The sequence below is a fragment of the Pongo pygmaeus genome, chromosome 17 (assembly GCF_028885625.2).
Source record: "Pongo pygmaeus isolate AG05252 chromosome 17, NHGRI_mPonPyg2-v2.0_pri, whole genome shotgun sequence".
Lineage (NCBI taxonomy): Eukaryota > Metazoa > Chordata > Mammalia > Primates > Hominidae > Pongo > Pongo pygmaeus.
This window is the reverse complement of record NC_072390.2, coordinates 51257890-51285867: the sequence shown is the minus strand read 5'-3', so window position 1 is coordinate 51285867 and position 27978 is coordinate 51257890. Positions and strand designations below refer to the sequence as shown.

At 42.2% G+C, this 27978-nt stretch overlaps 2 protein-coding genes across 9 annotated transcripts in view; one reads left to right on the top strand and one right to left on the bottom strand.

Annotated features, from left to right (window-relative positions):
• Positions 1-8399, top strand: part of TPGS2 (tubulin polyglutamylase complex subunit 2) — a 53768-nt gene extending 45369 nt beyond the window's left edge. For 2 of the 4 annotated variants that reach the window (XR_010124170.1, XM_054461111.2), the window contains 2 exons: positions 4724-4851; positions 5088-8399. Coding sequence is in view for 3 of the 4 variants with exons in the window: in XM_054461111.2 (XP_054317086.2) it covers positions 4724-4813 (90 nt within the window). In the remaining variant the exon portion in view is untranslated. Of the gene's footprint in view, positions 1-32 lie in introns of all 4 variants that reach the window. The other 2 variants (XM_063653608.1, XM_054461115.2) reach the window with 2 other exon arrangements.
• The window catches only part of FHOD3 (formin homology 2 domain containing 3), a 507914-nt gene continuing 483025 nt past the window's right edge, over positions 3090-27978 (bottom strand). For 3 of the 5 annotated variants that reach the window (XM_054461095.2, XM_054461096.2, XM_063653601.1), the window contains 4 exons: positions 25196-25219; positions 23554-23728; positions 13717-13878; positions 3090-3698 (listed from right to left, as the gene is read on the bottom strand). In XM_054461095.2, the coding sequence (XP_054317070.2) occupies positions 3616-3698; positions 13717-13878; positions 23554-23728; positions 25196-25219 (444 nt within the window). In that variant the 3' untranslated portion in view covers positions 3090-3615. The remainder of the gene's footprint in view (positions 3699-13716; positions 13879-23553; positions 23729-25195; positions 25220-27978) is intronic. The other 2 variants (XM_054461098.2, XM_054461099.2) reach the window with 1 other exon arrangement.

The window sequence follows — 27978 nt, the reverse complement described above, 5'->3', positions numbered from 1 at the left end:
AGTTTAACAACGCAAATTGATTTTTCTTATAGGCTCTTCTAGGCCTTTTTGATGGATCTAGTCCTCCGGTGGATTTAAATAATCCAAGAGGAAGAACATGAATCCAGAGCAGAAGGTTCTAGAGCTCCCGGGACTCGCTGGCACACCCTGACTGCTCCTTGACATTTGTGGACAGGGCTCTGGGTTCACCTCTGTCCCAGCATGTCCGTCCTGCCACTGAGCTGGCAGGCATTTCCGTGGGTGAAGAAAAAAGAGAGAGGTGGCAAGAGCTGGCCCTTTACACCACTTCCGATGTTCCTCCCATGTTACTGGGCATTTTTCAAATGTTCATTTCATTTCCAAATGTTTAGTGAGGGACTCAGTTGCCACCGCCTCCTGGCTTTCAGGGCAGGCAAAGAAGCGGCAGAGATGTCTGGGCACACAGTGTGAAGGCAGCTTTGCTCAAACATGTCCTAGTTGATCAGTTACTTGATAGTGATTAAAAACCAGCTCTGCCTTGGGGAATTATTATTGGTTTTGCAAAGTTCTCAAAAACATCATCTTCAGTCTCTAACTCCCACTCCATCTCCCCACCAAAAAAAAGAGAGAGGAAAAAAATGCCCAGTGATTTCCAAACCTATCTTCACATTAGAATCGGGGGGAAGGAGATGAGAAGATCTTTTAAATGTTCCAAAGTCCAGGCCACACTTCACACCAATTAAACCACAATCTCTGGTGGAGGGACAGAAATATCAGTAGTTCTTAAAGCATCCAGGTGAGTCTGATGTGTAGATTGGGCTGGGAACCACCACCCTACCTTATTCTCATACTGCAGTGGCACTATTAAAGATGCTGAGCCCAATAAAAGAGACCCTTTTTACTTAGCTGAAAGCAAGAAATTAATTGACCTTGCTTGCTGCTTCTGTGAACTTTTTGATCCCTAAAACAAAATTAAGATTAGGTTTATTCAATCACTTCCTTCTAAATATGACCTTCCATTCTAAAGCAACAACTCTGCAGAATACCAAGGACCCTCAGGAGAACATTGACATATTTGTTCACTAAACAGTGTGACAAAAATGCAGCTTCCTTTTGTCTGTGCATCATTATCTCATGTCATACAAATATTCCAAATCTGCATTCAGTGCCAAGCAATAGGCGAACACTCTCACAAACTATTAAACCATAAGCGGAATATTGTACCTGTTATTTAGAAGCATATGGAAAATATAAGGTGATTAAACTCAACAGTCTATAATGTACAGACCCAACTCCCGCAAGTTCCAGGCTCTCCTGAGGTGTTCACATCCATCATGTACTATTTGACAAATGTCTGCTTCAACAAGCTCCCTGTCTCCGTAAGTGGGGTTAGAGCAGAGAGGGGAACACAGGCACAGAGGCCTATGGGGAAAATATATCATCTTTGGCTTTTTAAGCAATGCTACTGCACATTGTCTATAAATCACGTATCCCCAGGTTCAGGAATGCAGAGTCGCAGAGGCTATTTTTATTTTTTTGGAGACAAAGTCTCACTGTGTCACCAGCTGAAGTGCAGTGGTGTGATCCTGCAACCTCCGACTCCCTGGTTTAAACAATTGTCCTGTTTCAGGCTCCCGAGTGGCTGGGATTACAGGGATGCGCCACCACACCCAGCTAATTTTTGTATTTTTAGTAGAGATGGGGTTTCACCATGTTGGCCAGGATGGTCTGGATCTCCTGACCTCGTGATCCACCTGCCTTGGCCTCCCAAAGTGCTGGGATTACAGGCGTGAGCCATCGCACCCGGCCTACAGAGGTTTTAAAAGTGGGACAAAGATGGAATTAGTGACCTGATGATTTTTCAACCCCTCGAAATACCTGCTGCAATGGTTTCCCTTTCCCTGTTCTCAGAGACAGAGGTTCCTCATAGGGAACCATGCGACTCCAAGCCAAGGGGCTTCTGTGGAGGGTATGACCACCACCTGGGTCTCAGACCCCTCAGTATTGCTCTACAGTTGCTGAGAGCCCCTCCTGGTGCCTTCCCATCTGATCTCAGCTGTTGATGACCTGCGCTTGAAAAGCATGCACAGTCATGTGCCACAGAACAGTGATTTGGTTCACTATAGACCACATATATGCCAGTGGTCCCATAAGATTATAATGGAGCTGAAAAATTCCTATCACCAGTGACACTGTAGCTGTCATAATGTCATAGTGCACTGCATTACTCACGTGTTTGTGGTGATGCTGGTGTAAACAATTTATGCTGCCAGATGTATAAAAGTGCACGGTAATGTCCCAGGCCTTCACATTCACTCACCACTCACCTGCCCAGAGAAGCTTCCAGTCCTGCAAGCTCCATTCATAGTAAGTGCCCTATAGAGGGGCACCTTTTATCTTTGATACTCTATTTTTACTGTACCTTTTCTATGTTTAGGTATATTTACAAACACAAATACCGCTATTACAACTGCCTGCAGTATTCAGTCAGTAACATGCTCTTATGGATTTGTGGCTTAGAAGCCACAAATATGATAGACTGTATCATATAGCCTAGGTACATAATAGGCTGTACCATCTAGGTTTGTGTAAGTATAGTCTATAATATCTGCACAATGATGAAATTGCCTAACAACACATTTCTTAGAACATATCCCCATCATTAAGTGATGCATGACTATACTAAGCATGCGATTGTGAGGCTCTCTGTACACAAAGCTTTACATTTCCATTTTGTTTTGGTGATTTAGTAAATTTTTTGAGAAAATGAATTTTGACATAAGAGGCCAGTGAGTGAGTTGTGGAATAGCTCAGATTTGTAAACTGCTGCTCTCATTTTTGCTTCCATATCACGATGGGGCAAAACAAACCACACAGGTAAGGTGATAGATGTTAGGTTAACAACAGCTAACACGTCCTGTAACAAGGACTTAGGCCCAATTATAAAAGGAGTTTCAAAGAGCTCACTGTTGATGTTACTCACTCTATTAACAAAATACAGCCCAAAGGATCTGAAGGCCATTCCAAGCAAGGGTGCTTCTGAGGACACTGAGAATTTTTGCCGTTCTGAAGAGGCAAGCCTGTGGAACTGTTTAAGGTCCTGTTCCCAGGAGAATAAAAGTTTCTCATTATGGCATTAAACTCTATTTATTTAGTATTTGAAACATGGTGTACGTTTATGTATTTGTATAAACATTTGTTACATCTAAAATCCACAACTGGTAAACAATCTGTGCTTTCTTTTGTGTACAAGTTTGGGGTTTACATCTGGATATTTTGGTGTTGTGAAGACTCAGTCTGTGAAGCTGATCAGATTGCCTCATATTACCGTAATAACTGTGACAGAAGTGATTTGCTCCTTAAAGGGGCTGTTCCTTGCCCAGAAAAGGTGTCACACTTTTGAACTAATAAACCGGGTGTCACAGAATCAAGAGAAACACAGCTGACACGATGGAGAAGGTATGTGCAGGGGACTCCTGGAGATCCAAGTCAATGCGTAGCAGGCAACACAAGCCATGGGGTGACACTGGGAATTGAGCTCTCCCTTTTCAAACTGTCAGATGTTAATATCAAGTCTCCCCAACCCCACCTGGAGGGGTTTCATCCAGCAAGAGCTTGCCTTCTGCTCAGCACACTCCTGGGAGTAATCCATGAGTGTCACAGCTGCAACTCCGAGGTGCCAACCAAGCCCAGGGCTCTGGCTTCTTCTGGGGTCAGGCCGCTCTTCAGGGTTCTTCTCACTGCAGTGGTGGCGCAGGTCACACCCAAAGGGATGAGAAGAAAAGGAATTATGAGCAGCAAGGCACAGGGCAGTCAAGACTCCAGTCCTCCCTTCTCCCCAGGGACTTCCAGAGAAGCCAGAGGGTTCACACTCTGCACCTTCCTGCTCTTGCTGAAGTGCCCTGCAGTCTGTCTGCCAGGGCAAAAGTTTGGGGCTACACAGGCTGGCCTAACAATGCCACAGGTGCTGATTTGGAGGGCCGAGAGGAGTGGTGCAGGTACTTATAAAGAGGAGAGAAAGGAGGAGAGGCTCACCCTCAGGAGGCTTCTGAGAAGGGGGTGAACTGCAGAAGTGCAGAGGGCAGGAGAGACCTCAGCATCTACCCAGTATAAGGAGTGTATCAGAGCTGGGAAGGTGATTCCAGAGCAGGGGAAAATGCAAGCTCCACTAATACAAATGAGGTGAGGCAACCAGTGCACAGCGAGGGGTTCCACAAGACCCAACAACCTCACAAATCCAACGGAGGACCAACAATAGCTGGGGACATGCTCAAGACCCACAGAGCAAGTTCATGAAGCCAGGGCAAGGGGCAACAGTGAGGACAAATCTCTCCATGAGTACTGTGGGTCTTAGCCTCAACTCACTAAAAGGCCTCTAGAGACAATAGTTAAAATAACCAGTGGCTCCTCGAGGAATGGAGGCTAAGGAGCAAACTGCCAAACTTATTCTGGGTGGAATTGGTGGCTGTTTTCTATGGAACACACAAGACTCAAGAAGGGCCAGTGACCACTCTCACTGGGGGGTTGCCGTTGGCAACTGGAGGGATGCTCATATTTAACTGACTTAGAATTGGCTTGTGTTTAGCTTGGCATGATGGTATTCCCATTGTTTAGTATTTCAATTTCAACATCAAAATAAAGGCTGGATAAGGGTGAATGAGGCGGTAGCTGCCTCACCCAAGACAAGTCTTCATCTGAAAGGGTGGCTAATTACATTTTCCTTAATTTACAAATTGTATTTGACCCACTGTGTATTTCTTTAAAGGTCGCACAGAGTTTGGGGTATTCATTTTTCAGAAGAGAAACGTTATGGATCTGCCTTCACCCTAAATCCCAAATCAGCCAGAGTTCCTGAGATGACCAGGGCAGGCTGTTGATCAAAGTTCAGAGGAAGTAAGCTCACCTTAATGTCTCCCCATTTCCTTTGCCAACTCCCCTCATCCACTCCCCAGAGGCCAGGGCCCACCTCATGCATCTGCAGGCCACACCCCGTGGTCTATGCCTTCCCATCATCCCCTAAATAAAAGCTCACTCAGCCTGTGGACAAAAGATCTGAAAGACTTATGTCCATGGCAGAATCAATGGGGACTAATATCTATTATGAAAATAAAGGGCTCCTTCTCTTCCAGGAATCAGCACTTGGAACAGGGGTCAACATCATATCCATCAATTGGTCAACCAACAAATGATTTATTGAGAACCCATTATGTGCTCAGCATTTAACTCAAAGAATCAAAACACAGACATCAAGTATGGATTTTTAGAGAGACATGGGATATGTGGTGAGGGGTTCTCTCAAATCGTGTTACTGCAACTACTGTATTTCCAAGCCTAGCTTTGGGCCCCAAAGCCATCTATCTGTAGCTGTTCTTGCACTAGCTCCTCTTTTCCCCACCCCTGATCCCTTGGCCTCCAGAATGAATGTCTGGCTCAACAAGACAAAATGTTTGGCTCCTAAGTCTCAGCTGGAGGCAGATTACATTCAACTGAGCAATATAATTTGTTCTATGGGGCAGCAATAAAAATACTAGTTTGTAATAACTTTTTACATTCTTTAAAGACTCCTTAGAGTGTTTGTTAAAGAAAGATAATTTTAACAACAGTAAATAAGATAAAATATATCTCTTGACAAGAAAGACCTCTTGCTGCAACTTCTTAACCAAGATACAAAATACTTCCTAAAGAAGTCCATGCTGGCCAGGCACAGTGGCTCACACCTGTAATCCCAGCACTTTGGGAGGCTGAGGCAGGTGGATCACTTGAGGTCAGCAGCTTGAGACCAACATGGTGAAACTCCATCTCTACTAAAAATACAAAAATTAGCCAGACATGGTGGCACACATCTGTAGTCCCAGCTACTCGGGAGGCTGAAGCAGAGAATTGCTTAAACCTGGAAGGCGGAGGTTGCGGTGAGCCAAGATCGTGCCACTGCACTCCAGCCTCGGTGACAGAGCGAGGCCCCATCTCAAAAAAAAAAAAAAAAAGAAGAAGTAGTAGTAGTTCATGCTGCACTAGCTGGGCATCTTAAAATTTCACCAGCCACAGAAGGTGGTGTGGACATCAGTCTATGAATCTTTGTCCATTTAGGTATATATTTTGGCTGAATGACTACAGAAGACCCCACAGATATTTTACCCGTGAAGGTATTTAAAGATGCTTAACACTTCTGTTTGCACATTTGCTTTAGTCCTGTAACTGCTCAGTTCAGTTGATATAAATATTAATACTCGAATAAGGGCCCTGTCACCTTACAGCTCATGTAACAATCTTTTCATAGCTTCGGACATTGGGCCAGCCTATCTGGGACAGGCTCAGGGAACAGAACTAAAGGTACCTTTATGGGCCTTGCTGCCTGACAGCACAGAGCCTGTGCCCTCTCCCTCGTGGGTCTACTCATGGTTTGGATATTCCAGACCCCTTGGGATGCAGGTTCACCCTCTGGTCTGGGCTCATGTGTCCTCTGCTGTGAGGGAAAAGCCAACATAGGCTTCATTCCCTTAGCTTGCCAGATGTATCCCTGAAAAGCGAGTATTCATGGAAAAGTCTTCCCCATTTATGAAATCCTACTTTCTGTGGACCTCCATGGCAATTTGAAAAAAAATTCTCTTAGATATATGTTATCCCCTTGGTGTAATGAAAAATACCTGAGAATCTGAACCCTTCCTTTGTTGGCCAAAGTTAATTCACCTTACCACTTGAAAGACCACGTGAAATGAAAGTAATCAGCTAAAATCAGTCTTACACCCAATTCAAGTCACATGCGACAAGGGCCCCTTTGGGTGTCTGGTCAACCGTCCGTCTGCTGGTCAGTTTCTTTGCCATTCATCAAACATCATGTGCGTGTGCACCCTGAGCCTCTGCGATGGGAGCCTCTGGGGAGAAAGGCAGGGGCCTGACGGGGACACAGTGTGGGGAGAAACACCCAGGGCAGCCGATGGGGTCCAGACAGGGAGCTGGCTCTCAGAAAGTTTCCAGAAAGCAAAAAAAAAAAGGCTGGGGACATAAGAGAACAAAACAAGGGGGCCAGCAAACAGGTGCTGGCAGGGTATGAAATGGTACACAGCAAACTTCCGCAGCAGAAACAACTCTGCCACCCAGTAGAGAGGCTTCTCCAGCACTGTGGCAAGGTCGGCTGGCTGCAGTCTGATGACACCTGGGCCTCTCCCCACTCCTCATTTCCGCTTCCCACTCAAATGCTCCAGCTGAATCAAAGCTGCTCTCCAGCCTTTCCCATGGGACGGCCTCCCCTCAAAGCTCATAACAGAGAACAGACTGGAAATGTTTATCCCTGTCTGCCTCACAACTCTGCCATAGATGGCATAGGTCACTCTGAAGGCACCAGCAGCCACGGTGCACCCCAGGCCCTGGTGACAGTTCTCACGGTGTCAAAGTGATGGTGGAAGAATCTGATGTGGGGTGCCTCTGCTGCCAGCATGCAGTACAGGACTGTCTGGGGACTCAGGAAAAACACCCAAGTTCTTTTTCTTCCTCCCTAGAAATGAAAACATTAAAAATTCCCACAAAGGGCTCACAGGTGACTCTACTAAGATGAGTCGCATCCGAGAACAATGGCGATGGCAGCCACCATTTACTGAGTGTTTACATGGGTTGTTCCACTTAATCTTTATGGAAACACTATGAGATGGGAACTCTTGTTACATCTTCAATAAGCAAGCAAACCCGGACCAGAGAACCTGCTCACTGGCCCGAGGGCTCACACTAAGTGGTAGAGAAGGGTTTGAGCCGACTTTGGATCACAGTCCACACTGGAAACAGCTGTGCCCTGCCGATGCTTGGCAGGACAGTTCCTGACCATCTTTCACAACAACAGGAAATCGACCCAACTTTACTTTCAGGTGACAGAAATCCATCTGTGCACTTTCACCTTTGCAGCACTGACAGATGTTATTTCGGGTTTTTTTTGCACATAATTATCAAATGTAATTTGGAAATCGTTTTTTGGTTTTTTAATCCCTAAGATCCCAAAGATTTTCTACCAGGTATACTGGGAGCAATGTGACTAGGATTCTAGTTGACTAATATCAGAACTTCAAGGTGCCTTAAATGTCCATGTCTTGTGGCTGGGAGGTCCCTGGCTCGGCCACTGTTCAACACCATCCATTCACGCCCTCCTTGTTCTGAGTGGAAGTAAAATGGCAGGGCCAGATGTGCTCCCTGGGACTTCCTTTTTTTCCACATAAAATCCTGTCCATTATATGCACAGGCTTCCCAAATGGAAGTATGTTCTACAAAATGACTGACCAGTACTTTTCAAAAATACCAAAGTCACAAAGTGTCCTCACAGATTAGAGGAGACTAAGCAGACATGAGGGCTAAATGCAATCTGGAATCCTGGGTAGGATCGTAGAGCAAAAATAGGACCTTTGTGGAAAAACTGGTGAAATCTGAATAAAGCCTACAGTTTGGTTAATGGTACTGTACCAATTTGAATTTCCTGGTTTTGCTAGATTGTCCTACTATTTTTGCAACTTGTCTGTAAGTCTACTATTTTTTCAGAATAAAACGTTGAAGCAATAAAACCCAGAACAACAACAAAAAGCAGACATTCCCAAATCTAGTTGACTGAAATTCAATTTCTTGGACTCACCCCAGACACACTGAGCAAGAGTCTTGGGGAGAGGCTCAGGCACTGCATTTGAACCTTCCCTGCGTAATCAGATGTCCAGGTTTGGGGCCCCTGACTTAAATCACTGTCATCTGAGATGCAGGAAAAGGCAGGGTTTTCAGGACAGTGACAGTCTGTGGTGACAAGGTTGAAGTCTCCTAGTTCCATCTAACCCAAGATGAAGTTCAGTCAGGCTGAGATAGCACTCAGAAATACTCATGGCATTAGGCACTTTCTGCCATCACTGGTCTGGCTGTGGCTTCCTTGGCCTTGCAGAGCCCAGCCCATGCCCTCGTACTATACCTGTGGCTACATTAGCATCCAGTACTCCTGAAGACTCTTTTTGGTTCCTAGGTAGGAACGGAACAGAAAGCAGTCGGTTAAAATGTGAGCACCAACTGCCTCCTCCTATGAGTCATGCTGGAGGTGGGCAAAAGGGAGAGTTTGGCCCGAAAGGAAAAATAAGTTCTGCCAATTGTTTTCTGGGAGAATCTACCTAAACTAAGGATAGAAAGGAAAAGCAGCTCAGGAATCTACAGACTTGAGTTTTCCACAATATTTTAAGTTCTGGGCAGGACAAAACTGCCTTTCCCCTTCCCAGATTAAGTCGAGAGTGTCAGCCCTCTGCCTGGGGTATCTCAACAATGCTAGCCAAGTGCCATGCTGACAATGCAGCCTTTATGTGCACAGTTGCAAGCATTCTGGGGGTAAAAAAGAGTGGTGAAGATCGGTCTGGGCTACTAATTGTAGCAGGCCAGAGTGAAGTGGACAGTGTGGTGGGGAGTGAGGTGGGTGAAAGGAGCAGACAGTTGGGTTGGGATGTGCACAGCAGACCCTAAGCGCCTTCAGGCAGCAACGAATTCCCATCAGCAACTTGTCCCTTGGGCAGCAGTGAGACACAGCCTGGAAGGGAAGAAAGGTGGTGGGAACCTGTGATAGATGCCTCGCTTAACCCCACAACCGCCCCGGGAAGCTGGCACTACTGCCTTCATCATACAAAAGATGACTGATACATGGTAAGGGCCAAGTCACTCATGTGAGCCCCAGGCCCCATCCCTGCTGTGGGCATGTGTGCATTCCTGAGCGTGCAACTGGATTCCATTTGAACTTGGCAGCAAAAATGATGAAAGACTGAAACATCCATCGGTCAGGTGCATGGCACCTCCCTGAGTACCACCATGGGAACCCTATGCCTCCCCTCAAAAAGGCTCTTAGAGGCAGGAAAGACAGGTTCTTGGATTCGTCTTTTTACTGCTCCTTCATCCTTTTGAACCTGGCACTCAGGCGGACACTGTAGAGGGGACTTACAGACAAGCATCCTCTTTAATGTGTCAGTTCCCCCTGTTTGGGAGGGTGATTTGTCTAAAAGTGAAACCACCAGAGAGCCATGTAATGCATCTTGCTTCTTGCATCCACCTCTCTAACCCCGAGGCTTCCAACTGAGTCCCGACTTTCTGACTTAGCGTATCAGTGTCCTGGCCTCCAGCCTGGCCCTGCTCTGGAGCGAGGGATGCCCTCTAAAAGGCAGTGACTCTCCACCTGGGTTTAGGGAACAGACCTCGGTTCTCTCTTGGACTTGCTCTATTTATCCTCTTGTCCTGTGTCTTGTGCTCATGCCTAGGCACCCTCCGCTGTCTTTACAGGAGGGGCCAGTCCATCTTTAATCAGCTCTAGAAATCATTAGGTGCTACTGGAGATCCTTGGGTAGAATCTGGGGCAGAGTGGGCACCCGAAGTAAGCTGGATCAGCCATTTCACAGGCTAGAGATCACCTGGACGATCTGAAACATTTTACTCAATGTGCCCCTGATTGGCACCAGCTGGGAGAGCAGCCGACCTGAGCCATGGGAACCTGTGAATCTATTACGAGGCCCTTGGCTATCCCAGCTGACTACAAAGTTCAGGCCTCAGTGGGACGTTCGGCATGTGTGGGCCCAGTCACCAGCATCAAATATGAAAGCAGATATTTAATTATCTCTGATCCTCGAGTGGCTTGCCTTGCAGGCCATAAATTTCAAGGTTATGGGATGGATTCTGTTTCGTTTCCTGCAAGAGCAGAACTATTATTGTCTTTAGCCAAATGAGTTATGGCCCAAATATGTTGGTTATTCATTATCCACTTGCCTCATTGCCATCATTAAACAAATCAAATACAGCACTGTTTCAGCATGAGGCCCAAACCACTAAACTTCACATTGATTTTGCAAATTGCTTTTTCTTGTTCCTTTAACCTCTGTGAAAAGCTGGAGTTTCTCATCCCTTTATAACAGAAATCCAAGTCTAACTTCTCCCTTCTTAAATTTCTGTTGATAGTGCCATTACTAATAAATTAAGCCCATTACAGATAAACACATACATGTTGTGCTGTACTTGTTATAGTAACTGTGTCACAGGAAAAATGTGTTTGGCTAAATAAAAAGAATATATGACTGTTTTGCATAAAATTGAAATGGAAACGATACATAGGAAATTATCTTATGTCAACCACAGAAACAGGCAAAACATCTCTCTGGCCAGATTGAAGAGGAAAATTAATTATGACTGCGTTATTGTGCCCAGTGACATTATGAGTCTAAGAATTTGGATCTCTGTAGACCAGAGGATGGGGCCATGCAGACTTGGAGGAGAAGAACATGCTCTGGGCCTCCAAGGACCAGCCAGTCCAATGTCCCATGCTGTCTCCTGTCTGAGGTCCCTGACCCAAACCTTCCAACCCTCCGTCGGGGTGCCATGCACCTGACAAATGGGATGTCTCTGTCTTCACAGCCTTGGTCCAACCTTCCTTGGCCCACCTCTCCATGGCTCTTCCCAGCTCCTCCCCATGGTGAGCCCTGCGATGAGGTTGCCCACACCAGAAAGACCAGGAGTTAACTGGCGCGCAGGTTCCTGCCATGTGGTGACCTTGAAGTAGCTATTGGCCTCCTTGAATGAACTAACAGGAAGCCAATAAAGGGCAACTACTGAAGATAACCTACTTAAGACCTCAAAAAGTCTTTTGGAAGTTTCATTTCAAAAGCTATTTAAGCAGATTTCCTATCACAAAAAAATGAGCCAATGATATAGACAAACCATACACAAAAGGAGATATGCAAATGGCAATAGGCTCAACCTCCTTAGAGTGAAGGAAGGGAAATGCAAATTAAAACCACAGGAAATGTTATTTCACAACCTGCAGAGAGGCAAAAATGGAAGCGTTGCCTTGGCCTAGAACAACTGAGATGCAGCCTGGAGTGTGAGTGTGGATTAGCCCCACCCCTTCGGAGAAGAGTTTCCACTACTGGTCTCATGTCCCGGTGCTGTCCATCTTATTATGAACATGAATCACCTGGGGATCTCATTAAATGCAGATTTGAATCAGTTGCCCTGGAAAGGGGGCCCATAAATCTGCAATTTCAACAAGCCTCCAGGAGACACTCATATTGTCTGAGGTCCAACTTTGAGTTGCAAGCCCCTAGCCAAGTTCTTTCACAAGTGCACCAGGAGACAGCAAAGAATTCATAGCAGCACTGAGAATATAGGAAAATATCAGAAGAAAGAAATGTAAAGGCCTTAGATATTGAAGTTGGAATCTACAAACGTATTCTTGAAGATGTACAAGCCAGTCTCCCTGAACGATAGTTTTCCATTTAAAAAAAGAAATAAACGTAGTGCAGAGCAGAGGAAGGCATACAGTAAAGAGAGAGCCCACACCTAATGCCACTAATCCAACGGGCAGGGACCCACACCTCAAGGCCTCACCCCTGAGGTTCTGAAGGAGTGTGTGTGGGTGCAGCCCAGATATCAGTCATTTAAACACCTCCGCAGAACATTCTAATGTGCATCCAGGGTTGAGAACCACAGCTCAAGAGCCTTGTTACTCACAGTGTGTACCAAGGGCCAGAAGCATTAACCTCATCTAGGAGCTTGTCAGAAACAGACTCTCGGTCCACCCATCTTACTGAATGAGAATCCGATTCTCTGCTCCTCATCCCATCCCTATCTGCACCCCCACCCCAACCTCAAGTGTTATTTTCCTTTCTGGGGAAAAATTCTCATCAGAAACTAAAGCAGATCATAGGAAAGGAGCAGGGGACCACAGGAATGTGGGTTAGTGTTCTGTATCCTGGAAACGTGTGTAAATGGGTCAAGCAGAACCACTGGGTCCAACATACACAGGCCACACCCTGGTCACCTCCTGTGTGAATCTCAAGGGTGGAACAAGTTTGGGGCTCTCTGAATTTGAGTACTTACTCAACTCCCTGCCTAGCTGGACTCATGCTCCTTTCACTTTTGGGAGAAAACAGGAGGAAGCCATTGGCTTCTTTCCTTGTCACTAACCCTTATTCTGAGGCAAAGCCAGTGGAGACTAAAGCAGCCTCTAGAGTGACCCAGCAGCGGGCTGAGCGCTCTTCTGAAACACTCAAGGCCACAGCTCATGCAGGGAGATGTCAAAGGATCCACAGGATCCTGTTTCCCTGTGGAGCACTGTCCCTGACAGGGGCAGACAGAGGCAACCCCACACCCATGAGTTGGGTGGCCAGGAGCAGGCAGTAGGTTCAGACCAAAAAGGAAAATCAGTCACTTTGATTTAGTTGAATCTTCTATTTGGTGGGAAAAGGAAAAAATGGTCAACCTAGGCCATGTTAAATATTTCAAGCATCCCAGTGACCATCAAATCCCTTGCTACCCCTAGTTTTTGCCTTCAACATGCTTGTGGGCAGCGATGAACCCAGGAGGGGCCAGTCTCCAGCCCCACAAGCGCCCCCTGGTACTGGGTGCAGGGCAGAAACACAGCCTCCAGCAGAGCATCTTGGGCTGGACTTGACGATGGGCTCCACTAGCCCATCGTGCTCACCCCTGGTACACCACAGACACTTAAGGACTTTTCATACCTTCCTGGGAAGAAAGTATGAATTGAGAGAGGCCTAGACACCAATGGCAGATACACTAAACAGGTGTGGCTGCAGCTCCCCTCCTCCACAATGGCCAACGTTGACAGCTAACCCTGAAACCTTCTGTGGATGAGTGCAAGTAGGCACTCTGGGAGCCACTGACAATTCACTGGAGCTGTGTCTCCACCTTTCCCAGTTCACATAGAATGGGAGGGCAGATCCCTATAGGGGTGAAGACTCGCCCCTCCTTCAATGCACTCACAAGATTTCCGGTTGGCCCGGGATCGTTTCCTCTCCCTCGGCACCACTCGCTGACTTGGCACTTGGGTGGCCGACTTGACGATGCGGTCCATGATCTCGTCAGCTGCATCATCTGTGACATTGGGCGAGTCATCAGTTCCCATAGTCCAGGAACTAGTGGATCCTAAAAATTAAACAGCCAGAGTGCACAACATACTCAGAAGGAAAATACAAAAGATGTATGCAGCACTGTTCCTCCAAGCAGTCAAGTTCTTTCAGCAACAGATCACAGGGAAGGTCAGAGTTAGAGCCCCAGAGCTAGTGATAGATCCAGAGGGCTAACCTGTCCCCACTGCAGGAAGCACCACCATAACTCGTGACTGCTACCCTAACAGGCTCTGAGCAAACCCATACGCAGGGTACTTATTTCATACCACCCTGTAACACAGCTGTGTATCTTGTCTCTCATTATTATTTAACTCTCCAACCCAGGTGTGTTGTCTTTACCTGCCAGGTCCTGTGATCACCTGAGAGCAGATGACCCAAGCCACATCCTGCTGCACAGCCATCAATATCTGGTGCTGCACAGCCATCAATATCTGGTGATGCACACCCAGTAATGTAGAGACTCACTGAGGGTCTTACTGAGTCAACTCTCTATCAGTGGTTGTATGTGCCTAGTCAATGTCAGCTGACCCTAACTTCTCACTAAGTAGAAAGCAATAGATTTTATAATACACAGTTTATCTCTGAATTATCTAGCCTTTAAAATTGTAACAGGATTGCCCTCTTTAATCAGCAAAGGGGTTGGTAACTTAAATTTTTCTCTGGTACATAAATCTGCTCCGTCAACAACATTTTCTGTAGTTTATAAATAACTACATATTAAAACAAGTCAGAAGAAAGCATCACCAAAACATGGGTCCCAAGTACAGTCATCCCTCAGTATACAGAGGGATTGGTTCCAGTACTCCCAAGTATATCCAAATCTGTGCATAATCAAGTTCCACAGTCAACCCTGCAGAACTTGGGTTTACAGCCCTCTATATACATGGGCTTCGCATCCTGCAAATACTCTATTTTTGATCTGTATTGTTGGAAAAAATCTGCATGTATGTAGATGTGCTCCATCAAATCCAAGTTGTTCAAAGGTCAACTGCAGTGTTAAACAGTTAGAAATTAATGCTAATGTAATATATCCAAAACTACATCTTTGTAATTGATCAGCTTTCTTGTGAAATCTCTTCTATACGATAGTGAATATATGTTGCTACAAGAGGAAAGATGTACAATATGCTCAAAATTGTTAATTTCTACCACCTACACTTCATTTTATAGTAGATGCACAACAACTTCAAAAACCTGTAGGTGAGAATTATCAGAATCATTGCCTATGGCATACAAGTAGCCCCAGCCTGACTAAAGTACAACACAGGCTAGGGAACTGCCAGCCTTTCCCAACTTGGAGGAAAAAAATGTTAATAAATAGTTAAAATGTTTGAGTTCTCCTACACTAATTTTTTTTTAAGTTTTGGTGCTTACAACCACCTGGCTGGTAATGAATGAACCAAGAAAAAATAGATATCAATGGAAATGGTTGGGAACAGTGGATCACAGTTCAATGGACTATGATTTTCGTATATATATGTGTGTGTGTGTAGTTGACATATTGCTGCAAATACATACTGTGCTATAAAGTAGTCATAATTTCTGATAGTAAAATTCATGACTGAATTAAATACATATTTCACACTTCGCAAAAGGAGAGCCAGGACACCAGGTGCCCTATCATCTGCATGTACATAAAACCTGTGGCTATAGAACAGTGATGTTTTCCAATGGTAAGATTTTTGTTGGCTGGGTGCGGTGGCTCACGTCTGTAATCCCAGCACTTTGGGAGGCTGAGGCGGGCAGATCACTTGAGGTCAGGAGTTTGAGAACAGCCTGGCCAACACAGTGAAACCCCATCTCTACTAAAAATACAAAAATTAGCCGAGCGTGGTGGTGTGCATCTATGGTCCCAGCTACTCAGGAGGCTGAGGCAGGAGAATCTCTTGAACCCGGGAGGCAGAGGTTGCAGTGAGCTGAGATCACGCCACTATGCTCCAGCCTGGGCAACAAAGTGAGACTCTGATTTCCGTTATTACTGATACAGGTTTTTTTTAATTTGTTTCGCTTAGCTTTTATTTTTTAAATGATAGCATACCTACAGCATGAGCACATGCAAAAACAGTAGATTGTACTTTTTGTGCTTATACCCAAGGGAACTTGATCTACTTGCTATTAGGCCAGTTTTTTTCAGCATTATAAATCCTTTAAAAAATAGACTCTTTTAAAAAATAAACTTGAAATTGCTGCTGAAAGTCTCTGCATTCTCAGAATGGTCAAGGTATTTTAATTGGAAGTAAGAGTCCTTATAATGCCACAGCTTTTAGACTGGGCCTCTGCAGATCCTCTGAACAACGATCCTCCTCAGAGTAGAGCAATCTATCATGCAATTGTGTTTTACCCTGCAATTTCCTGTTTTCCCTTTTATCTATTGATTTATAATTTTCTGTCTTATCTTAAAATGCCAAAATACCTTCTAAAAACATGCAAAGCTCAATAAATTGTCTTTGCTCATAATACATTTTCAGAGCACTGGGCCAGAAATGAAGGCATCATCTAATCTTCCCTCTGAGAATTACCTATACTTTTCCATCTTACACAACTCCAGGGATCTTCTGTCAATGTAATGTGTCTGGAGATGCTTAAAGGTAACATCTTGCCTTAGGTCCAAGATTGTCAAACTCAGTTTTATGACGACTTCATTCTCTCATGACTTCATTCCTGGTTCTACTTTATGTCCGCTCCTCTTGGTTATATCCTCACTGCCTGATTACCATTTATTTCCATTCTTCCTAGTCATGTATACATTCCTCTTCCTGGAACCCTTGCACCCACACTGTAGCCATCAGGGTAATACTGCACACACATTTTACATACCCAAGGGACCATGTGTTAGTAAGTGTTAGCAAGACATTTGAGATGTGGTGGAGAGGATAAAGCATTCTAGACCGTAATAGCACAATATCACTTTATGTTTATTTTTCTAAAACATGAAAACTGAGATTTGAAAGAAAGCACTGAAATTTGTTTTTCCCCTTATAGAAATCTAACCTAAAGAAAGAGTCTACAAGGAAAACACTTAAGTCAAAATGGATATTCTACTGTTTTAATGTAAAAAGTTTGCTTTCATTTCTGAAAGACAATTTCTCTGAAGATAGACTTCTGTGGTTGAAATTTTTTCTTCTGGCAGTTTAAAGATATCATTCCTTTTTTTTCTGGCTTCTATAGTTCCTTTTGAAAACTGAGCCATCATTATTACCATTGCACCATAGGAGGTAATGTATCTTTCTTCTCTCTTTTAAAGATTTTATCTTTACTTATTTATTTATTTTAGCACTTTGTCTATGGTATGGTTCTCTTTGTACTTACTCTTCTTGGATTTCCTAAGTTTCTTAAATATGTTGGTTGATATTTATCAGTTTTGGTAAATTCTCAGCCATCTCTTCAAATCTCTTCAATTTCTTCAAATATTGCTTCTGATCCATCTTTTTCCAGTAATCCAATTACACATGTTAAACCATTCAACTGTGTCCCTCAGATCTTATATTTTATTCTATTCTTTCCATTTTTTCTCACTATGCTTCTGTTTATACATTTTCTATTTTTTATTTTTTATTTTATTATTATTATTATTATTATTATACTTTAGGTTTTATGGTACATGTGCGCAATGTGCAGGTAAGTTACATATGTATACATGTGCCATGCTGGTGCGCTGCATGGAATACCATGCAGCTATACATTTTCTATTAACCTGCCTTTGAATTCACTAATCCTCTTTTGCTGTGATCAATCTCTGTTAAGCCCATCCAATGAGTTTATTTCAGATATTTTGTTTTATAGTTCTGGAATATCCATTTGATTCTTATTTATAGAGTCCAATTTGCTATTGAAATTATCTACCTTTTTACCCACTTGTCTATGTTTCCCTTTAGTTTTTATTTTAACATTTATAATGGTCATTTCAAGTCCTTGACTGCAGATTTCAACATCTGAATCACTTATGGGTCTGCTGCTATTATCTATTTTTCTTCTTGATTTTCAGTCATATTTTCATGTTATTCCTGTGGCTTGTAATTTTTATTACACTGGACTTTGTGTATAGAAGGACGTAGAGACTGAAGTCAGCATTATTTTCCTCCAGAGAGTCTTTTCTCTTCTATTAACAGATACAGTGAGGTATTGAGCTGGGTTTAGGCCAGACAGCAGCTTTAGTTAACAATCAGTCCACTTCCCACCTCTCTTTTTCTTGAGGCCAAGATCAGCGAGTATCTGTTCAAGGTGCTTACTCAAGCCTATCTTTGTCTCCTCAGTTTAAAGACTGCAGGACATCTCCTTCAACCTTTCTAGCCCAGCATCACCCGCTGACCTTCTCCCTCCAACCCCCATCCCACAGTGCTCCATTTAGCAAATGTCTCATGGAGAAAATCATCTGCATTTTGGCCTCCTCTCAATTTCAATCTCTTATACCAGTTCATACAGCTACCACAAATTCTGCTGGCTTCTCTTTCCCATTAGAGTCACTCCACTACCATAAGCCCAATCCTCAGCTTGTGCCCAGATTTGGCAAATGCTCACAGAGAGGCAATGTCAGCTCACCTCCAATTCTAGTTTGTCTAGTCCTCTTTCCTTTCACAGTTCTCTAATGTTTTTTAAAAGAAGATTTTATTATTTTTATTTCTAGTTGTTGTAGCAGGTGGGTGGCTTGCCACTCCATAACACATGCTGCATGAAAGCAGAAGTCTCCCTTGAGATTGGCATTAATGTGCAGAGAAACTGAACAGCTTCCGATTCTAATCCCCTTCATATGCCAGCAAAGATGACCCCATGTTGTACAAACCCAGCAACATCTTTTCTCACTATCCTTTCTAGTCAGGAATAGATGTTTCTTTTCCTTTAAAATTGGTACAACCTATTTATGTTCTATTACTGAGATCCACCCCCTAAGAAGGCTTCAACTGCACTCCTCCTGCATCCACCAAGACACAGGGGCTCAAGACTCCGGTCTGATGGCTGGGGTCACCATGGTGCAGGCATTAATGTTCATCTTCACATCCCTGTTGGCCATGTTTAGCCTAGCATACAAAGCCTGCAAGAGCTGCTGGGCACAGAGAGGCTCATACATGGGATGTCTTAGGCCTTTTTGGGTGCCACAGGGTAAAAGTGATACCCCTTGCCATGTCCCCCAACACTGCAAAATGATTTCTCATCCTTGTTTTATGCTGGCTCTACACTGACAGTCTCTATTGTTCACCATTTAACGAGACCGTTTTCTTCACTTTCTGGCCTTCCCCACTTTTCTCCTCTTTCTTGTTTACATACACTCTCTCTCCAATCACTTCCTGGAATGGAGGTCTTTTACAGACAACACTGGTCAAAAAGAGGGTACCTTTCCTTCCACATAGCAAACCAGACAATCAGAATGTACCCCACATAAAATCAGGGTTTTGGTTCTCCTCAGCTGTGTCTGTCTGCTCTTGGTCACAAAAAGGCTATCTTTTCATTGCCAAAGCACAATATTAATTTATTTTCTTCTCCCAATTCCACATCCAAAACCATCTATGGAAATTACAGTTTTGGAAAGAGGGTTTGGAACGACCAGATCTCAGAGAGACTAATTATCTTTAATTCTTTGATGTAATAATAACATATGCAAATACTTAGGGTGTCTGGGGATCAAGGCTGTAGTAAAAGATATGATTTTTCCACCCTGTCATCTGTGCCTCAGTTGGTGTAACACTGGGGCAGGGAGGGAGGAAGCCCTTCTTCAAGCGTATTTTCAGCTGTGCATCAAAGTAGAATCCATACATACATATATATACACACACACATATATATTATATATAACATAATACATATATTATATAAAATTTAATATATTATATATTATGTTTATATGATTATTATATAATACATAATTATAATTATATAATAATATAATAATTATAATTAATTATATAATAAAATTATATATTATATAATAATTATATCTTATATATTATATAATTATATAATTATATCTTATATATTATATTATATAATTATATCTTATATATATTATATAATAATTATAAGATATAATTATATATTGTATAATCATATATATTATATATTATATAATTATATCATAATTATATATTGTATAATCATATATATTATATTATATAATTATATTATATAATCATATATATTATATTATATAATTATATTATATAATCATATATATTATATATTATAATTATATTATATAATATATATTATCTAATCATATATATTATATATTATCTAATAATTATATCATATAATTATATATTATCTAATCATATATATTATATATTATCTAATAATTATATCATATAATTATATATTATCTAATCATATATATTATATATTATATAATTATAATTATATATTATCTAATCATATATATTCTTTAATAATTATATTATATAATTATATATTATATAATCATATATATTATATATTATATAATCATATATATTATATATTATATAATCATATATATTAGATATTATATAATTATATTATATTATTATATATAATATAATCATACATATTATATATTATATATAATAATTATATTACATAATTATATATTATATAATCATACATATTATATATTATATATAATAATTATATTATATAATTATATATTATATAATCATACATATATATTATATATTATATTATATAATTATATATTATATAATCATATATATTATATATAATTATAGTATATAATTATATCTTATATAATCATATATAATATATTATAATATATAATATATAATTATATAATCATATATTACATATTATAATATATGATTATATAATTATATAATCATATTTTATATATTATAATATATGATTATATAATTGTATATTATATAATCATATATTATATAATATATTATAGAATTATACTTATATAATTATATATTATAGAATTATACTTATATAATTATATATTATAGAATTATACTTATATAATTATATATTATAGAATTATACTTATATAATTATATATTATAGAATTATACTTATATAATTATATATTATAGAATTATACTTATATAATTATATATTATAGAATTATACTTATATAATTATATATTATAGAATTATACTTATATAATTATATATTATAGAATTATACTTATATAATTATATATTATAGAATTATACTTATATAATTATATATTATAGAATTATACTTATATAATTATATATTATAGAATTATACTTATATAATTATATATTATAGAATTATACTTATATAATTATATATTATAGAATTATACTTATATAATTATATATTATAGAATTATACTTATATAATTATATATTATAGAATTATACTTATATAATTATATATTATAGAATTATACTTATATAATTATATATTATAGAATTATACTTATATAATTATATATTATAGAATTATACTTATATAATTATATATTATAGAATTATATATATTACATATTATGTAATATATATGATTACATATATGATTACATATTATACAATATATATGATTACATATTATACAATATATATGATTACATATTATATTATATATGATTATACATAATATAATATGATTATATATAATATAATATGATTATATATCATATATGATTATATATTATATAATATATATTTATAATACATACAAAATATAATATATAATACATATATATTGTTTTATATATATATTTTTTTTTGAGACAGAGTCTGGCTTCTTCGCCCAGGCTTGAGTGCAATGGCGCCATCTTGGCAACCTCCACCTCCAAGGTTCAAGCAATTCTCCTGCCTCAGCCTCCCCAGTAGCTGGGATTACAGGCATGTGACACCACACCCAGCTAATTTTGTATTTTTAGTAGAGACAGGGTTTCACCCGGTTGGCCAGACTGGTCTTGAACTCCTGACCTCAAGTGATCCACCCACCTTGGCCTCCCAAAGTGCTGGGATTACAGGCGTGAGCCACCGTGCCCGGCTGACACCCTGTATTAAAAGGTAAACACCAAAGTCCAACATTAAGACAGAAGAAAAGACAACTAGAGTTAGTAACACTGTAGTCACATGAAGTGAGAAAACCAGTCAGTAATTTAGTAAAAAAGACTGAAGTGCCAATCTGCTTGGGAATCCCACAAAAACCCTAGGGTTCCGGAGCACAGCCTGCAGGTCTCTTTGAGGTCCTCCTTGGATAGCAGCTTGTGGCTCTTTGGTTCATAGGAAACTACAATCAGCCATATGCGTGGTGTGATAATGACTCACCTTCTTCTCAAGAAAACTCAAAGCTGCATTTATTTTTTCCATTATGTTGAATTTATCATTACTACCATTACTTTTGTATATTTAAGAATGTTGACAACAGCAAGATTCCAAAAAGCACTAGTTAGTGAGCAAAGCCTATTAGAAGTCACTGAAGAACCTCCTCAGGTTTCTCCAGACTGCAGCCCTCTAGATTCTATCTGCCTTTCTGCCTGCATATCTAGAGCCTACGAAAATGTCTGGTGGGTGCAATATTCATTTGTTCACTCACTACTGCATTTCTGTGATGTGTATGGCAACCCACAAACCAGCTTACCTGGCATGCTGTTTTACTTGCTCTCCCAGCATAATTACTACTAGCACCCCCTTTCACACTCCCAAGCATCCCAGCTTGGACAAGATTATATGGTTTCTTCTAGCTGCATGCATAGTGTGTGCTAAGCAAACACCGAGAGAAGAAAGCCTGTCTCCAACAGTTGATTCTCCTTAAAGTTGACCATCTTTAGTAGGTCTAACTGGGGTCTCTGGAGTGCATGGAAGAGAAAGAGTGGCCTGGTGATAGGGACAGTGCCCAGAGGATGAAGTGAATGGGAACGGGACAGGCAGAGGAGCGGGCATCCTGAACTGAAGGAGCAGCATGAGAAGAGCGGGGACTCCGGGACGAGCAGCGTGCCGAGAAGCGCCGTGATGACCATGCAGGGTGAGGGAATGCCAAGCCTGGGAGACAGGACAGGACCTGCCTACAGGGGGCCTCCAAGAACAGTGTGAATACTGTGGGCTTCACCCCGCAGGCAGTGAGAAAACCCAGGAGGGGAAACGGGTTATCAGGCCAGACCAGGGAAACACGAGGAAACATTCACAGATGTCAAATGCATCTTAATCCCTTCTAATGATAAAAACAAATCTGGAAGCTAGAATCTGGCCGCCATTTTGAAGTTTTAGTTTTTGTCTCTGCCTAAGGATGTAAAAAAGGGACAAAAGGGTAGTGCTGTAGGGAAGGGTTGGCAACCTTGTCCTGTGTAGTAGATGTTTTAGGCTCTGTAGGTCCTACAGTGTCTGCCACAGTGGCTCAACTCTGCCAAAGTGGCCACAGACACTACACAAATGAGTAAATATGGCTGTGTCCCAACAAAACTTTATTTCTAAAAGCAGGGAGAAGGCTGGATTTGGCTTGCAGGTTGCAGTCTGCCCACCCCAGCTCTCCCTCAGGAGGTCATCCCCAGTAAGGATTCCCTCTGTGTAAAGTGAGGTACTCTCGTGGGAATGTTTGTTTTGGAGATGAAACTATTGAAGGTGGGTCAGAAAGATGCTAGTGAAGGAATGTGTGTGGTTAGGTTGGCACTGGAGCTGAAGGCCAGTCACAGCCGTGGACCGCAGCCTGCGATGGAGACCGGACCCCCCCGAAGTGGCCAACCTGAGAAGACAAGACGAGCCCCGCGCAGCCAGGAGTTACCTCGGCTTGCTCGGCTGCGTGTGCGGACGCCCAGCGCGGGGGTGGCGTCCTCCACGGAGGGGGACGAGGTTTTCAGCACAGCCTTCATGTTCTCGTGCTCAGCCGCATCCTCCGCATAGCTCAGACCCTGCGGCTGGCTTGGGGGCGCCGGAGAACTGCCGGAGAACTTGCCAGACTGCAAAACCAAGGGGAAGTTAGCAGGTGAGGGAGACTCCCCAAAAAGACAACTCAAGCTTCTAAAACCCGTGGTTGAGGAAAACCTCCTCTCCTCTGTCTTGTTTTGTTTGCAGACACATTCATTACGGCAGTCACTGAAGTTAACTAATGACAAAACATCTGTGCCTACAGGAAGATCTAATATGAGACAGAAAAGCCCCCGGCCCCAGAAGGACCACCACCCATTCATCCATTGTAGCCCTCTCTCTCACTCACTCAGATCCCCTCAAAGGGTGGCTGTTAGGAGCGACTGGCATTGGCTCTGGGAAGGTCTAAAGCCAAATGTGTTTCTAACACCAAAGCCCTGATATGAGAATTGAAATGAAATATGCCTTGTTAACGAAGCATATTGAGCTTTTTTTTTTAACTCAGTGTCAGAAAGCAGTTAAATTTTTCTTAAGTATCACTTATGACGGTAGAATTACAAAAGTGGGATTCAATCACAGAATCCTAGCATGTTAAGAGATGGGAAGAATTCTTCTAGACCTAGTCCCACCTTGCTTTTATGGAAAAGGAAACTGAGGCCCTTCAAGAATACGTGGCTTGCTAGGGACCCAAAAAGAATTGGTGTCAGGGCCCCAAACAGAACAAGACACATAAATTCATGCTGATTTTCTCTAACTGAACAAAAGGTCAGGACATATATATTTTAAAAGAGGTATGCTGGAATACCATACATACACAATGCCAAACACCTGGATGAAGAACAAAAAGTCAGATTAACATTTGCAAAGAACAGCTCCACAGATTGCTGGCTTCCTTTGTCACCCAGTGTCTCAGGCATGGCAACAGGGTTGGGAACACGTCTGTGGCTTGTAGCATCTACACGGCTCTCTCCTTATTTTCCAGGGCCAATTAGCCCCCTTGGTCTCTGGTTCTCGCACCTGCATCCAGGGTCTAGGGAGGAGCCCCTGCCATCTGCCACTGCATGGACGTTGGCCCATGGGAGCCATTAACACAAGCAGAGGAAATGGGCACACATCAGAGGCTGCCTACTGGCTGGGGACAGAGACTCTAGCCTGTCCCTTGGCCACTGCCCCACTTCCTCTTTGATTTCAGGACTCTTCATGTGGTTATTCCGGAATCTAGTTCTCATATTTAAGTTGCCAAAGGAAAATTCTCTGTCCACTTTTCCAGCAGTAGGGAGAGACCTGCTAAACCTGCCACTTGTGACACAGTTACCGATTAGCCGGGCCTCAGGGACAGCTCCGAAAATGCATTTAACCCTTCAGTCCCTGGCACACGTGGCATGATGAGAGCCCCTGTCAGGTGGTTAGTGATCACACGAAAACCAACCAGAAAAATGTCCATGCATTGTTTAAAGCACTGAATGGTGCTGACACTTCATGCTGATTATGTTAGGTTAGACCAGAGCATACATGAGGTGGTCAAATGTGGCATTCTTCACGTTCATAAACGGTCATACCTCAACTTCCTCCTCGTCATCAGTCTACCCGAGAGGACAGGACAGGACAGGACGGAAAAGACAGAAGGGATTCTTAGAAGGCACAGAAGTCAGCAAGAAGATCATCTCAATGTCACATAAAATTCCAAGTAAATAAACTGGTCACCACAACCAGGATACATCCTCTTGAGTTGGGAGCTGCCAGGCCCCACCCTCTTGTCCTCATCTGGACACTTCTTGCGTGAACTCCAAGGTCACCCATGACCAGAGGGACTCACAGGGCTCCGGGCCAATCTTCTGGGGCTGTCCCTAAGGTAACAGTCAGCTTACTCGATTCCCTGACCACCACCAACCTCACTCGCAGCTCTGCATCCTGCTGAGAGTGTCTTGCTCTGTGAACCATATGGCTTGGCTGGCCACATCCTTATGAATCCATCACGGCCTGACAGTCATCAAGGCCCCTCTAAGTGGACTGGCTTCCGTTTGCCTGGCTCTGCCTGTCAGCTGCCGGCCCTCCCATCCCATCCCGAGCGCAGGATCCCTCCCTGCCCAGGCTGCCGGTTCTGGGCTATCGCTAGTCCTTCCACAGGCAGGCCAGCCAGGACAAGTGAGAAAACTGCTCCAGCAGCGTGTTCACATTACTCTCTCCTCAGGAGCATGAAATTAATTTCTTTTTAACATCTCACCTGTTTCTCATGGTGGCCACCTGAACTGACTCTCCATACTTTTAATTACTTTAGCACTAAACTGCTTTAAGTTACTTTAAATAAAATATCCCTCTTCTAACATAAATTGAGAGTGAAAAGTCATGTCAATCTCTTGATCATAAATTAAACACACTTTCAATTTAGGAGTGTCCGTGAGGTTACAGGGCCAGGCCAGCAAATCAGATTAAAGTGTTTTGAGAATGAACTATGCTTTTGGAAGTTAAAATGACAAACCACTTTCAGTCCATAACATTCCACGCTGCCTCATCCAAATGGCATTGTGACAAGAGACAACAGTCCTGTTCCATTACTCTCTTTTAAAAAATTCTTACAGTTTATTTATATAACCTGGGATGGCTGGCATTTTTCCAGAAATTCACACATGTTCAAGGTGCTACATATATAAAATACTGGCCCGCTCAACATCCCTAAAAGTAATCATCATTCCCTTTCTATAGAAGAGGAAGCTGGGGTTGAGAGGGGTTAAGAGCCTCACCCAGGATTACCACTGCCCTCCAACATGGGAGGCCTGGGATTGACCAGCCTGGATTCTCACAGCCCACCTCAGGAGTGTGAATGCGGCAGAAAGGCTGTAGTTGCCTCGTGTTGCCTTGTCTATGTCACCATTTGCTCTAGGACCAACTTTGTACACAGGATGAGGAATTAGTTGCTCAGTGATCCTGGCCTGGGAGGACCCCTGGATGATGAAAAGGAAGCCTTCTGAATACCCAGAAACAGGGGGAGAAGAAGAGGGATAGGCACTCAGGAGCTGGTGCATGGGGGCTGCAGATTTTACCCTCAGACCTCTCATCTCTAAATGCTACCACTTGCATCCTCAGTTTATTCAGCATGTACATTCAAGGTGACTTACTACAAACAGTTTTCTCTAAAATCTCTTCTAGCTCCAGGGGGTCCGTGATTCTAAGTCTATTGTCTGGCTTTGTTTTCAGTGGTTTAAGTTGTGTATATGCCATTTTTAACCAGGTTATGATGTCCTTGGGATATAAGCTTTTCTTTATACTCACATCTTCCTTGGTGTCCCAGGCACTGCTGGGTGCACAATGAGCCCTTAATTGAGTTGGAAAAACCCAAGGCTGTACACTTTTCCTTAAGGGACAATATCCTAATGTTCCAGCAGAGGGCAATCTTTCTACATGAATGATGCCACTTTGGCCATTAAAAACATGGACTAGGCTGAGAATGAATCCTGACGAAGCCTATCCTGTCCAGATTTTAATGGGAATTTAAATATTTTTGAATCAAACTCTAGAAACATTCACCTCTGTTTATGATTGGGAAAGCCAAATGTTTTAAGAGAAAGAATTTAAAAATTAGTGGGATCTGTAAAAAATCTCAAGAATTTAGCAAGAAATTTTGATGTGTCCACATAACTATAAGCATATTCGGCTTGTATGTGTCTCATAGCCACAAAATAAGCAATCTCTTTTTTAAAACTTTCAAAAATAATACTATGAATAAAATGTGGGCCACAGTTTGCCCAAGTGGATCCAACATGTTTCCTGGGTTGCTGTCTTCCAAGAGGTTGAAGATCCTACTGAACTGAGATTTCAGGAGAGGAGACAGACGACTCTTGGCTGATGGCACTGGAATTCAGAACTGCTTGGGTGTGGGGTAGAGCTGTAGAAAGGGCTCCTTCTGCACAAAAGTGACCTGAGCACTTCCTAAAGGTCCAGAAAATTCCAAGAAAACAAGGAGCTTACACAAAGGTGGATGGTAAGAGAAATGATTATCCCATGGTTCTTAAAATTACAACAAAGTTGCTAAGTTAATGTATCTGGCCTTCCATGTAAGTCAGACCCTCAGGAATGTGGACTTTTAGAGAGCAGTAACCAAGTGCCCTCTGCTTGGCTGACTACATACAAACATGTCTGTGCACATACGGCGGCTTCAGTGAGGTCTTCCTAATTGGTTTTCTTCCTCCCCCAGCAAAAATCTGCCTAACTAGGGTTCAGTTGAAATGTGTAACTGCCCAGATGATGGCACACCCTGTGGCTTAATCCTTTCCTCATTCCATTCCCTCTATTGCCAGAAGTCCATGTGCTACTCAAATGCACGCACAGATGGGAGAAATACATG